We start from the raw sequence: 12,254 nt of genomic DNA, 5'->3' as shown, positions 1-12,254 counted from the left end.
CCCACCCCAGCCCCCAGAGAGGAGCAGGCCAGGCGCTGTGAACGGTCTTTAATGAGCAAACAACGGACGGCATGTTCCTAAATTGGCCGTGTGGGACCACCCGGGGGGACACGGGACCCCCCCCAGGTGCCCACCGACCCCCAAACACCTACAGGGACCTACAGGGGGGAGGGCACAGGGGACACGGGGGGTTGGGACACCCCAATAGCACCAGGGGGGACAGGGGTAGGGAGCAGTGCTGGGCACCTGGCACAGGTGTCAGAGAGATGGGACAGCAGGACAGGTGTGCCGACCCCTGGCGAGGGGCTCACCTGTGCACAGGTGTGTGCAAACAGCCCGCTGGGGCTGTGCAGGTGTGACACAGGTGTGACACAGTGTGTGACACCGCTCGCTGCGGGGCTGGGGGAGTGAGGCGGGGAGGAAGGGGGTGTGAGGGGATGGGGAGGTGCAGGGATGGGGAGTGGGGTGCAGGGATGGAGCAGGGCTGTGAGGGGAGGCAGAATGGGGGTGCAGGTGGGGTCAGGGATGGGGGATGGGGTGGAGGGGTCGGGATGGGGATGGGGGTGCAGGGATGGGATGGGGGTGCAGGGATGGGATGGGGGTGCAGGGATGGGAATGGGGGAGTGCGGATGGGGATGGGGCCAGGGATGGGGGCTGGGTTCAGGAAGGGCAGGACAGCACAGGGATGGGGTCAGGAATGGGGAGATGGGATGGAGGCGGGCAGGATCGGGGATCAGGATGGTGGTGTGGGGTGGGGAGGGGGTTCAGGGCTGGGGCAAGAAGGAGGGGGGGGTCCCTGCGTCTCCCCTACGCTAGTGACACAAACCACTTCAGAGTATTTCCACGTGATGCACAAACAAGTCAAAAATTCACTGATCCAAATCCAACGTGCAAACAGAAAAGGGCCGGGGGGGGCACCCACTGCCCCCGGCCCTCCGCGGCCCCCGGCCCCCGCGCACGGCCCCGCCGCCGGCACGGCCCCGCCGGCAGCACCGGGGCCGGGCAGGGCCCCCGCGGCGAGGGGAGCCCCGCCGGAGCCGGGGTCCGGGGGCGCTGGGGGCGGCGCCTGGTCCTCAGTTGGGGGACAGGTCCCCGGCTCTACCAGATGCCGCTCGACCGGCCCCCGGGGGGAGCGAGAATCCGGGCCGAAGCTCGTTTTGGAACGTGGTCATCGATCTGAGAACCTGCCGGACGCACGGACGGTCGGCAGGCGGCGGGGAGGGGTAGGTGGGCACAGCCCCGAGACCCTCCGGCACCCCAACACCGCCGGGTCTGTGGGAGCTCCGTGTCCCCGCTTTGTCCCCGGCCGTGCTGCACAGGGCTCCATCCATCCCCACACGACCCCCAGAGCCCCCCTGACCGGCACAGCCCCCCAGCCAGCACAGCCACACGCCGGACGGCGCACGGAGGGACGGGCGAGGGCTGGGGCTGCACATCCCAGGACTGGGATCGACTGGGAGCCACTCCCTGCTCTGCCAGGGCCCCTGCCCGGGAGGAGGGGGCTGTGCCCTGAGGTGGGGGGTGTCTGGGGTGCTCGGGGATGGGAACGCCCTGCTGGTGTGACGGGGACAGCCCGGACGAGGCGGTGACAGGACAGCCCTAGGGGAGGGACGCCGGGACACCCTGCGGTGGCAGCGGGAGCGATGGGGACACCCGGGGAGGGGGAACAAGCGCCTGGCTGGGGCCAGAAGCCGCCAGGTGCGGGGCTGCCGGGGCCGGAGCGCCAGGCCCGAGTGCGGCCCCGCTCTTACCGGACAGGCTGAAGCTGGACTCGTGCAGGTCCCTCATGCCCCCGTGTCGTGTGGCCGGCCGGGTGGGCGTATCGGCCAGGGGCGTCCCCGTCTCTTTTTTCCCGGCATGCACAACCACAGCCACGTCCCCCAGGTACGGGGTGCGGTCCACACCCCGCAGCTTCAAATTCTGCCGGGAGCGAGAGAGACAGCGGAGAGAGCATCAGCAGCCGCAGGGGCGGGGGGCCCGCTGTGCCAGCGGGGTGCGGATCGGCCGGGCGGGGCGGGGGAAGGGGCCGGGCCATGCTGGGGCTGGGGAGGGGGCACTCGGGGAGATGCTGGGCGGGCTGGGGGGCTCCCGCTGCAAAGCAGTGCCAGGGCAGGGCAGGGGTAGGGGAGGTGGGTGGCCCTGGCAGAGCAGCCCCTCGCCCCGTCCCCCCGGCCAAGCCAAGCCAAGCAAGCCAAGCCAAGCCAAGCCAAGCCAAGCCCATGCGATGCCCTGTGCCCCACGCAGCCACACAGAGCTCCCGACAAGCGCCCCAGTGCTGGCCATCATCATCCTGTGACAGTGCCAGAGCCCCCTTCCCCTGCAGCATCAGCACCGCGCTATCACCCCAGCCTGTCCCTACAGCCACAGCATGGGGACACAGGGGCTCCCCAGCGACAGGGACTGGCAGGGTGTCACCGCCGGGCAGCCCCAGCCACACGGGTGGCTGTGCCAGTGCATCGGGGGCCACTGTGAGCCGAGCCTTGGGAGAGCCTGGATGCGGGGGCGTGGGGAGCTTTGGTGCTCAGCACATGCCTTGAAATGGCCACGGGCCACACACGTGTTGGGACAACTGTCCCCTTGCACCGCCAGCGTGCTGGCAAGGACCCAAGGAGGGTCCTCTGTCACACACTGGGCCCCCAATCCCCTGCTCCGTGCTCCTGTCACATCAGCCTGGCACAGCCGCTGCCCCCTGTCCCCTCCAGCCCTGTCCCGCAGCACGGCTCTGGCACGGCCACCAGCCCCCGGTACCTTCTCCCGCTGCACCAGCTTCTTGTAGGCGATGTCGGGGAAGGAGCGCAGCGGGCAGAACTTGCCGGTGCCCTCGGCGCACATGAAGACGCCGTTCTCGTAGACCACGCGCCCGCGGCTGATGGTCACCAGCGGCACCCCGTGGCACCGCATGTTCTCGTACAGGTTGATGTCCCCGCCCTGCACCTGGGTGCTGGCAGAGATGGTCCTGGGCAGGGGCACAGGGCGGTCAGGGGTGCCGGGGGCAGCCCCAGCCCAGCCCCCTGCCGTGGGCTGCACCTACTTGGTGGCCTCGGGGTCCCAGACCACGACGTCGGCGTCGGCGCCGGGGATGATCCGGCCCTTGCGGGGGTACAGGTTGTGGATCTTGGCAGCGTTGGAGCTGGTCACGGCCACGAAGCGGTTCTCATCCATCTTACCCCCCACCTGCCGCCGGAGTGGGGGTCAGGACGGGCTGGGCTGTGTCAGTCCCTGTCACCCCCAAGTCCCCCAAAAATCCCAGGCGTGCTGCGGAGTCAGGATCCCTGCCAGGACCCACGGGGGTGCTCCAGGGAGCTCCTTGCCCACTCCTCATGCAGGGGGTGAGCACCCCACGGGATGTCCCACTCCAGCAAGGCCCCTGTGAGCCCCAGCACCAGCCCTGCACCAAGGCCAGCAGTGCCATACCACACCACGCTCCCAGATGATGTTCATGCGGTCCTGCACCCCGCTGACACCGTGGGGGATCTTGGTGAAGTCCTCCTTGCCCATGGCCTTCTGCTTGGTGCTGAAGGGCCGGTGGTCCGAGGCCACGATGTTCAATGTGTCACTGTGGGGGACAGAGCGGGCACTGCCAGGGCTGCTTGGGGTGCCCAGGGAGCCCAGAACTCAGGGAATGGGGCACCCACACCACGGAGTTCCTGGAGAACGGCATGCCCAGGGAAAGGAGCACCCATGCAGGGAGGGCTGAGTGCAGCACCCACAGCCCAGGTGCTCAGCGGGACAGCAGGATGCCCAGGCATGCTGGAAGCGTGGCTGGCAGGGAGGGGGGTGCCCGTGGGGCAGGGACAGGTGCCAGGGCAGGCCTCACTTGGCGAGCAGGCTCATGAGGTAGGCGGAGGTGTTGGTGTCGAGGCGCAGCGGCGGCACGGTGACGTAGGCGGCGGCGTGGAACCAGTCCTGGTGGTAGTAGTGCAGCCCGGTGAGCGTGGCGTGCGCCGTGGTGGTCTCTGCGTACACCACCTTCCCTGCCAGGCGGAGGAACGCGTGTGTGCAACGGGTGGGCGTGGGGCAGGAGGGGTGCGGGGGGCACACGGGTGTGCACTGCCCGTGGAGCGTACCCGTGTGCCCGTCGGGGATGAGCCCCTGTCCGGTGTGTGACCCGTGTGAGACCCGTGTGTGACCCGTGTGTGCGAGCAGAGCTGGGTCCCAGGTGTGCTCACCTGTGCCACGGCCCCACAGGTATGCAGGAGTGACAGGAGACACGCTCTGTGCCTGTGTGTCTGCTCCTGCCCGTGTGTCTCTGCACGCTCACAGCTCCACAATCCGTGCCCACATCCCTCCAAACCCAAAACTTCCCCCACGAGTGTCAATGGGATTTTCTGCACCCCACAGGCGCCCCTTGCCCACGTGTGCTGGGAGGGAGGTCCCCGCCCGTGTCCCTACCTTGCATCTTGGCAGCAGCGATGACATCCCCTGCAGACATGCTGGACACGTTCACCAGGTACACAGGGCAGTGGGTCTGCGGAGAGGGGGTCAGAGGTGCTGTCTCCATGGTACCCAGCCCCTCGGGGGGTTCCTGCACCCCTACTGAGGCACAGGGACCTCCACGGGGCCGGGACAGGTCCCTGACGCTCAGGGCCACTCACCCGGTTGGCGATGGTGATGACACGGTGCGTGGCCTCGGCTTCCAGCTGCAGAGAGAGCCGGTGGTGACACACGTGACACACAATGGTGGCACCAACTGGTGTGCGGGTGACACAAGGAGGGGGGGTGGCAGCTCTATGGATGTCCTGGACCATCCCAGCCGCATCCCATGCCACCGCTGCGGTGACACGGTGACGCCTGCCATCACCTACCTCTTCAGGCCGGCTGATCTCGATGCCCTCCGGCCCCGTAATGCCCAGATCCAGCGCTTCCTTGGCTCCCTGGGGAATTGGGGGGGTCAGGGTGAGGGTTCTGCTGCCCCAGCTGGGTGCCTGTTGCACCCCCGCGCTCGGCCCTCACCTCGGCCACCAGCTCGCCGTTCTCGGCGTGGACGCGGGCGATGGCGCCGATGTCGCGGCACGCGCGCAGGACCTGGTAGAGCTCGCTGTCCCGCAGCATGTACAGGTCCTTGTAGGTCATGAACATCTGGAAGGAGTTCACCCCCTTCTCCCGCACCAGCGTCTCCATCTCTGTCTTCACCTGCGCCGGGACAGGGGGTCAAGGTGGGGCCGAGCCCCACCAGGGGACCCGGCCACCCCTTGGGGACAGGGATGTGGCTTTGTGGGTGACACAGGCAGTGACAGATGCTGGGGCGAGCAGAGGGGATTTTCCTGCCCCCAGGGGGTACCTACTCCATCCCTCTGCCCCTGCTCTGCTGGAACAGCGCTCAGGGCTGGGGTGTCCCCGCAGCACAGCCAGGAGCCAGCTCTGATCCCACTCCAGCAGCTTTGAGGGGATTGTAGGGGCTGAGTGTGCTGTGGGATGGGGTCTGCTCACCAATCCCGCCTGCCGCCCCCACGGGGGTCCCCCCAAGCTGGACCAGCAGCCCTGGGCACCCTGCTCCCCTCCCTGGAGCGGCAGCAGCCCCTTCCCTGCCCCAGAGAGGGGCTCAGCCCCACAGGGCCCCCTTGCCCCGGGGCACCCCTGAGCCCCTGCCCCGCTGAGCCCGGCTCAGGGCAGCTCAAAAGGCATCCTGGGGGCTCAGCCCACCCCCCAGGCAGCTAATGGGATCAGCGGGGCTGGGAATTAGCCCCGGCAGCTGCTCCCGGAGCCGTGCCAGACTCACCTTGGGCGCCCACCAGGTGATGCCCATGTGCAAGGCGTAGTCGCAGCACACCTTCGGGTCGGCCAGGCTGCGGCACTTCTCGTACGCGTCCAGCAGCGACGTCTCCTTGTCGGGCAGGACGTGCCCGATGATCATCGTCGTGCCCCCCACCAGCGCTGCCTGCGGGGCACGGGGACCGCGGAGGGGGGGTCAGGACTCGTCCCCGCACTGCTGGCACCGATCCTGCCCTGCCGTGAGCCGGGTGGGCTCGCAGCTCCAGGCTGGGGCGATTCCTGGGTGCAGCAGGGACCCTGCATCCCCCTGACCTCTGCAGCGGCACATCTGGGGGTGTGACACATCTGGAGAGCCCCATCCTGCCGCCACCGCGGCACCCACTGCCCCCCAGCCCCAAGCGCTGGATTTGGGGTGCTGAGGGCACAGACCCCGGTGTGGAGGGGGCCGCGGGAGCCCCCCCGCCTCACCGCGTGGGCGGCAGTGCAGGCGCGGTGGCACTGCCGCTGTCCCCGGCTCACCCGGCCCCGCTAATCCCCAAAGCTCCTTTGCCCCTCGGCCCTCCCGGGAGCTGCGGGCGTGGTGCCACGAGTGACAGTGACAGGGAGCAGGCCTGGCATGTGCCGCCCGTGGGCATTCCCTGCATCCCCTTCCCTGCAGCACGCTGCCGAGCCCCCTGCCCGGGGACAGCGGGCACCCTGGGGACAGGCACGGCCGGCGCTGGCCTGGCACAATGGCTGCTCTGTGCGGGCGCTGGGGACAGCCGGACACTGCGGGGACAATCCTGCGCTGGCCCCTTGACACTCCCAGGCAGCAACACTCAGTGCACAGTGCACAGGGAGGGCAGAGGGTCCCTCCCCGAGCTGGCACAGGGTGCCACGGCCCCAGTGGGAGGAGGGTTCTCACAATGAGGGGACATGATGGATGGGGACGTGGGGACAGGCGGTGCCACGCCACGACGCTCCTGTGGCTGGGGCTGGGAGCTGCCTGCACCAACCTGCGCCCCCAGAGCGGGGAGCAGACCCCACACGGGCTCAGCTGCGGGGCTACCTTGGTGCCGTGGTAGAAATCATCGACACAGGTGGCGTTCATGAAGGTCTGGTGGAAGTGGGTGCTGGTGTCGATGCCGCCCGGGATGACGAGCTTGCCGGTGGCATCGATGACCTTGGCGCCGCCGGGGATCATCAGCTCGCGCCCCACTTGCTGGATGATGCCGTTCTCGATGTAAACATCGGCCTCGAGGGTGCAGTCGTCGTTCACCACCTTCCCCCCCTTGATGAGGATCCGCATGGTGGCCGCGTTGGCCATCATGGTGCTGCAGGCAGGGCAGGGCCGGGGTGACCACCAGGAGCCCCCAGGGGTCACTCCATGCCCCCCTCGCTGAGTGCCCCGGTGTGAGCAGGGCTCAGCCCGCAGCTGCACATCCTCCAGGGGCCATGCCGATGGATTATCCCGGGAAATCCTCCGAGAGGAGGGGCCCTGGCACGGACTGGGGGCTGCCTCCCTGCCAAGCACCCCGCTCCAGGGACTCCAGGCTGCACCCCGGCTAGTGCCACCCTGCATGCCCAGCGCCTGGAGATGCCACCCTGCCACCTTCACTGCCACATGTGCCATGGGGACACCGCTGGGCATCCCCTCACAGTGACAGCGCCCACGCCCAGGGCAGGCTGCCCACCTTGTCCCTGTGAGTGCCCAGGGCTGGCATGGACCGCACCAGGGCTAGCATCACTCACTGGGGTCTCTGCCCACTGCCCCACGAGGTGCCAGGTCTGCCAGAGACCCCCGCACTGCCTGAGCCCCCGCAGCGAGGGGCATCCCCAGACACGATCAATAAGTCATTTGGTGAAGGTCAAACGCCATCGACCCGTCAGAGCAGGGACAGCACGTGCCAGCAAGAGGTGGGCTGGGACCCCACCAGAACCCCCAAACCAGAGACCCACAGAGAGATTCACTGTCCCCACCACCGGGACCACCAGGGACCCGCCCAGATAAACCCAAGGCACCCCACGGGCAGTGTGGGACAGTCTGGCATCGCTGACACGACGCTGGCACCAAGCAGCGCTGCGGGAACGGCCCCTGCTGCCCACCCAGACCCTTGGACGGGCACACTGGGGCCAGGACCGAGCCATGGGCAGAGGCTGCTGCTGCTGGGGACAGGGACCTTGTGGCAAGGGGTGGCTGGAGCTGCCACAGCCCCAAGGTGGCCTCAGGTGGGTGCTGAGACTGGGACAGTGTTCTCAGGGGCTGTCCTGAGCCTTGCCAGGGATTCCCAGCGCCCATCCCAACAGCTGCTGGGAGCAAATGGCTTCTGAGGCACCAGAGCTGGCAGGAGCCGTGCTGGCCGTGAGGCTGGGCTGGCAGCTGGGCATTCCCAGCAGGGGTGGGGGCAAGGGGCTGTTCCCAGGGACCACCACTGCACTGGGGGGGCCACTAGCCCTTCCTGGGCTCGCTCCTGCCCTGGGGCTGCCGTGGGTGATCCCGGTGCCAGCTGGCACTGTGTCCTGGTGCCCTCACCTCGCACGGAGCAGCAGGAGCAGCTGCAGGCGGCCCCCATGTCGGGAATGTCACTGGCATGCTCAGCTGTGCCACTGCTCAGGAGCCCCCCGGGGGACCGAGGCGGGGTGGCAGTGACCTCGTGCAGCACGCCAGGCCACTGTGGCATGCTGGGCACTGCACCCAGCGGTTCGGTGCCCACCCCTGTCCCTCCTGCCCCCCAGCTCTGCCCCAGGCACACGGGGAAGCCGCTGCCCCATGGGGGGGCTGTGCTGGGGGACACTGTAGGGGATGAGGTGACAGAACAAGGGAATCAGCCCCAGCCAGGCGCTCTCTGAGTCCACACACCAGTCAGGGCGGGCAGTGACATCAGGGACAAGGCAGGAGCACAGAGATCGTCCTCTGTGGGGTGAGACCAGAGGGGACCAGCTGGTGGCCACAGTGCCAGGCCGGGCACGCCGGCCCTCCGAGCCCCTGGGACCCCGGAGCAGGGCTGGGCCAGGCAGGAGATGCAGCAGGGGGAGCGGGGGGTGTGGGGGAGGCGGCACGTCTCATCCCGAGATGAAAGCGGGCTGTGGTGACGGATCTGGAGCACGGAACACGCGGCTGCCAGCGGTGCCGCAGCACCCAGCACCGTGAGACCCCGGGCACGGGGAGCGGGGCACAGGGGCGGCTCTGGGGGACAGGAGGGGCGTGAGTGTGGCAGAGGGGGCTGTGGGGCTGGCAGGGGGACAGGGCAGTGCTGGGGGCACTGGCCACTGTGCACAGAGAAGAGCTGGCAGCTCCACATGCTGCCTGCCTGTGGCCTCGGCCACCACGGAGCCACCCACGCTGCTGCCACCACACTGCCCTTGTGCCGCTGCTCCCACCCCCTCCCACCCCCTCCCCAGGGAGCCATCGGCTGCCCGCTGCACTCCCCTGATGTCCCCACACCACCAGGCCCGTGCCCAGCACTGCATGCCCACAGTGGCCTGTGTGGCACACCAGTGCCCCCAGCTCACCCTCACTGCCCCCGGATCACACTCGGTGCTCCCACTCAGTGCCCCCAGCTCACACCAGTGCCCCCCAAGCTCACACTGAGCATCCCCGGGGCCTCTGCCCCTCTGTGCAAGCACGGCACCAGCCCTGGCAGCACCGGGCCCTTGCCCGCGATCCAGCCAGCTGCTGCAGCGTGGTGGCACAGCCAGCCTCAGCCGGCGGTGGCCGTGCTGGCGCGGTGGCCAGAGCCTCCTGCCAGACAACACGCTCCCGAGCAGGGCAGAAACGCAGCGTCAGCGCCGGGGGGCCACGGCAAGCACCCCCGGGACCCCCGCCCAGCCCGCGCCGCAGCCCCCCGGGCTCGGCCACCTCGGCAGGCGGTGGCCGCGGCGCCGCTCCCCGGCACACAAAGCGGCGCGGCCACTCGGGGGGCTCGCAGCCCCCCCAGCCCCGCCGGCTGCCGCGGCGGCCCCCGGCCGAGAGGACAGCTGTGACCCCGGCAGGACAAAGGGACCCCGGCCCCGGCGGGGGCTGCCGGGGGCACCTGTTGGGGTGGGGGCGGCTGCCGGGCCCGGCCTTTGTGCCGGGGCTGCCGCATTGTGCGGCGCGGCGGGGCCGGGGGCCCCTCACCGCCCCCCGCTTTTGTCTGCGCCGGCGAGACCCCGGCACCCACCGTGCCCGCCCCCACCCCGCCGGCGGGGACTCCCTTTTGTCAGGCTGGGCTCGGTGACGGTCACTCCGGTGTCACCGACCCGCGACCACTGCTCGTCCCTGGCCAGAGGCGGCGGCTGGGTGGGCATCGCTCTCCGGCGAGAGATGGCCCGGCGGGTTGGGGGGGACACCCACCACGGCCCCCCAGCGCTGCCCCGGCTCCGTCAGGGCATGGCCAGGCTGGTGCCGGGGTCCCGCTGCCGGGGTCCCACCGCCCGCCCCCCGGCCAGGACGAGATGCGGTGCCACCGGGCCACCGCCCCGGCAAGGACCGGGAGCCCCGCGGGGCCGCGATCGGAGGATGCTCCGTCAGAGCTGCTACCGGCAAGCCCGGGATGCTGCGGGCGGTCCTTGTCCCCGCGGGCACCTTGGCCCGGCCCGGCCCAGCCCGAGCACGGAAACGGGCACGGCGCGGCCACGCCCGAGCGGGCGCGGGGCGCTGCGGAGGGTCCCGGCTGCGGGGACACGGCGGGTCCCGTTCCCGCTCCCAGGTCCCCGTCACCCCCCGGCGCTGACCCCCGGGGCATTGCGGCAAGAGGCCGGAGCGGTGGTCACCGAAACGGGGGCGCAGCCGGCCGGGGGGGCCGGGCCGGGGGTCCCCAAAGGAGAGCCGAACCGAGCCGTGCCCGGTGTGGGGCGCTGGGCTGGGCGCAGCCCCGGGCTGGGCCGGGCCCGGGCGAGGCGCGGGGGCGGTGCCGCTGCCGTGGGTCCCGGAGCACGATGCGGGGCCTGCGGGGGGTCCCCGTGCGGGGTCCGGGGGTGCGGGGGGTCCCGGTCTCGCCGGCCCGGGGCGGCTCCGCAGACAAAGCCCGGGGCCGCCCAGCACAAAGGATGCTCCGAGCCGGGGCGGGGCCGCCCGGGAGACCCGGCGGAACAATGAGCCGGGCCCGGCGGGACCCCCGCCGCCCCTCGCCCCCGCGCCCCCGCCACCCCGGGGTCCCCGCTCCGCCGTGCCCCGCGCACCTGCTGCTCCGCTTCCGATCGCGACAGGGCGCCGACGAGACAGCCGGGCCCGTTCGAGGAGGAGCAGCCGTCCCCGGCACTACACCCCGCCGAGGCGAACCCCTCGCGCTGTCGCGACACCATCGCCCTGTCGCGACAGGTGTGTCGCCATAGGTGGGCGGCGGCCACGCACAGCTTTTCTGCCCGGCGATACCCGCGAAGCGCCCCGGGCGGGGATGGCGGGGCTCTCCCCCGCATCCTCGCCTGTCGATTCACTCGCGCCTGTCGAGACACACGCACCTGTCGCGATTGTCCAGCCCGTCGCGATAACGAGCCAGCTCCGCAGCTGCGGAAAGGAAAACCCAAGCCGGGTCCAGCCCAGCCCAGCCCAGCCCAGCCCGGCTCGGCCCCCTGAGCCCCGCCCGGCCCCGCCGGTACCTCCCGCTCCGGTGCCGCTCCCGGTGCCGCTCCGGCCGCGATCGCCGCTCACCCGAACCTGCGCCGCGGGGGCGGGGCCTCGCCGCGCCTCCACCAATCACCGCCCGTGCTGGCGGCGGGGGGCGGGGCCGAGCCCGCGGCAGGGTGGGCTGAGAGAGCCCTGACTGACAGGTGGAGGGGGCGGGGCCAGGGTCCGGGGCTCCGCCCCCCGCCACCTGCACGCGCCGTTGCCGTGGTGACGGAGAGCGCGCGGAGACCCCGGTGACCCCCGGACCACCCCGGACACACCCAGGACACACCCGGGACACACCCGGGACACACCCGGGACAGACCCGGGACACCCCCAGGACACACCCGGGACACTCCCAGGACACACCCGGGACACACCCGGGACACCCCCGGGACACCCCCGGGACACACCCGGGACACACCCGGGACACACCCGGGACACCCCAAGGACACACCCGGGACACACCCGGGACACCCCCAGGACACACCCGGGACACACCCGGGACACACCCGGGACACCCCCGGGACACCCCCGGGACACAGCCGAGACACCCCCGGGACACACCCGGGACACCCCCGGGACACAGCCGGGACACACCCGGGACATCCCTGGGACACACCCGGGACACACCCGGGACACCCCCTTAGGACTCCCCCGCCCTCCAGCAGCCCCTCCAGCCCCTTCCCCGTGGCTCCCAGTGGTCCCCCATGGCTCCCCCATCGCCCCCCATGGCCACCCACGGCATCCCGGTGAGCCCCTCCCAGCACAGCCCAGGACAGCCCGGGACATGCATGAATACCCAGTGACACCCAGTGACACCCAGTGACACCCAGTGACACCCAGCAGTGCCCAGCACAGCCCAGCACATCCCATCAGCTGCCAGCCCAGTATCCCTGGACTGTCCTGGTGTCCCCCAGGAGCTCCTGGCACAGCCCACCTCAGTGGCTTCAGGGTTCTGACGTGTGACAGGACA

At 70.6% G+C, this 12,254-nt stretch overlaps 1 protein-coding gene across 3 annotated transcripts; it reads right to left on the bottom strand.

Moving 5' to 3' along the window:
- Positions 1–1,027: 1,027 nt before the first annotated feature.
- Positions 1,028–11,354, bottom strand: DPYSL5 (dihydropyrimidinase like 5). Of its 3 annotated transcripts, none has more exons than XM_033054954.1 (13): positions 11,272–11,354; positions 6,761–7,025; positions 5,720–5,878; positions 4,954–5,133; positions 4,806–4,874; positions 4,596–4,640; positions 4,393–4,468; positions 3,818–3,974; positions 3,415–3,556; positions 3,032–3,174; positions 2,749–2,956; positions 1,752–1,920; positions 1,028–1,184 (listed from the first exon to the last, which is right to left on the bottom strand). In XM_033054954.1, exons 2-13 carry the CDS (start codon positions 7,019–7,021, stop codon positions 1,099–1,101), a joined length of 1,695 nt encoding a protein of 564 aa, XP_032910845.1. In that variant the 5' UTR covers positions 7,022–7,025; positions 11,272–11,354; the 3' UTR covers positions 1,028–1,098. The 3 variants fall into 3 exon arrangements, with proteins under 3 accessions (XP_032910845.1, XP_032910846.1, XP_032910847.1); XM_033054955.1 differs by lacking the exon at positions 11,272–11,354 and adding an exon at positions 11,134–11,214; XM_033054956.1 differs by lacking the exon at positions 1,752–1,920.
- Positions 11,355–12,254: the final 900 nt, after the last annotated feature.

The sequence above is a fragment of the Catharus ustulatus genome, chromosome 3 (genome assembly GCF_009819885.2).
Source record: "Catharus ustulatus isolate bCatUst1 chromosome 3, bCatUst1.pri.v2, whole genome shotgun sequence".
NCBI classification, from domain to species: domain Eukaryota; kingdom Metazoa; phylum Chordata; class Aves; order Passeriformes; family Turdidae; genus Catharus; species Catharus ustulatus.
This window is presented reverse-complemented; position numbering and strand designations above follow the sequence as displayed.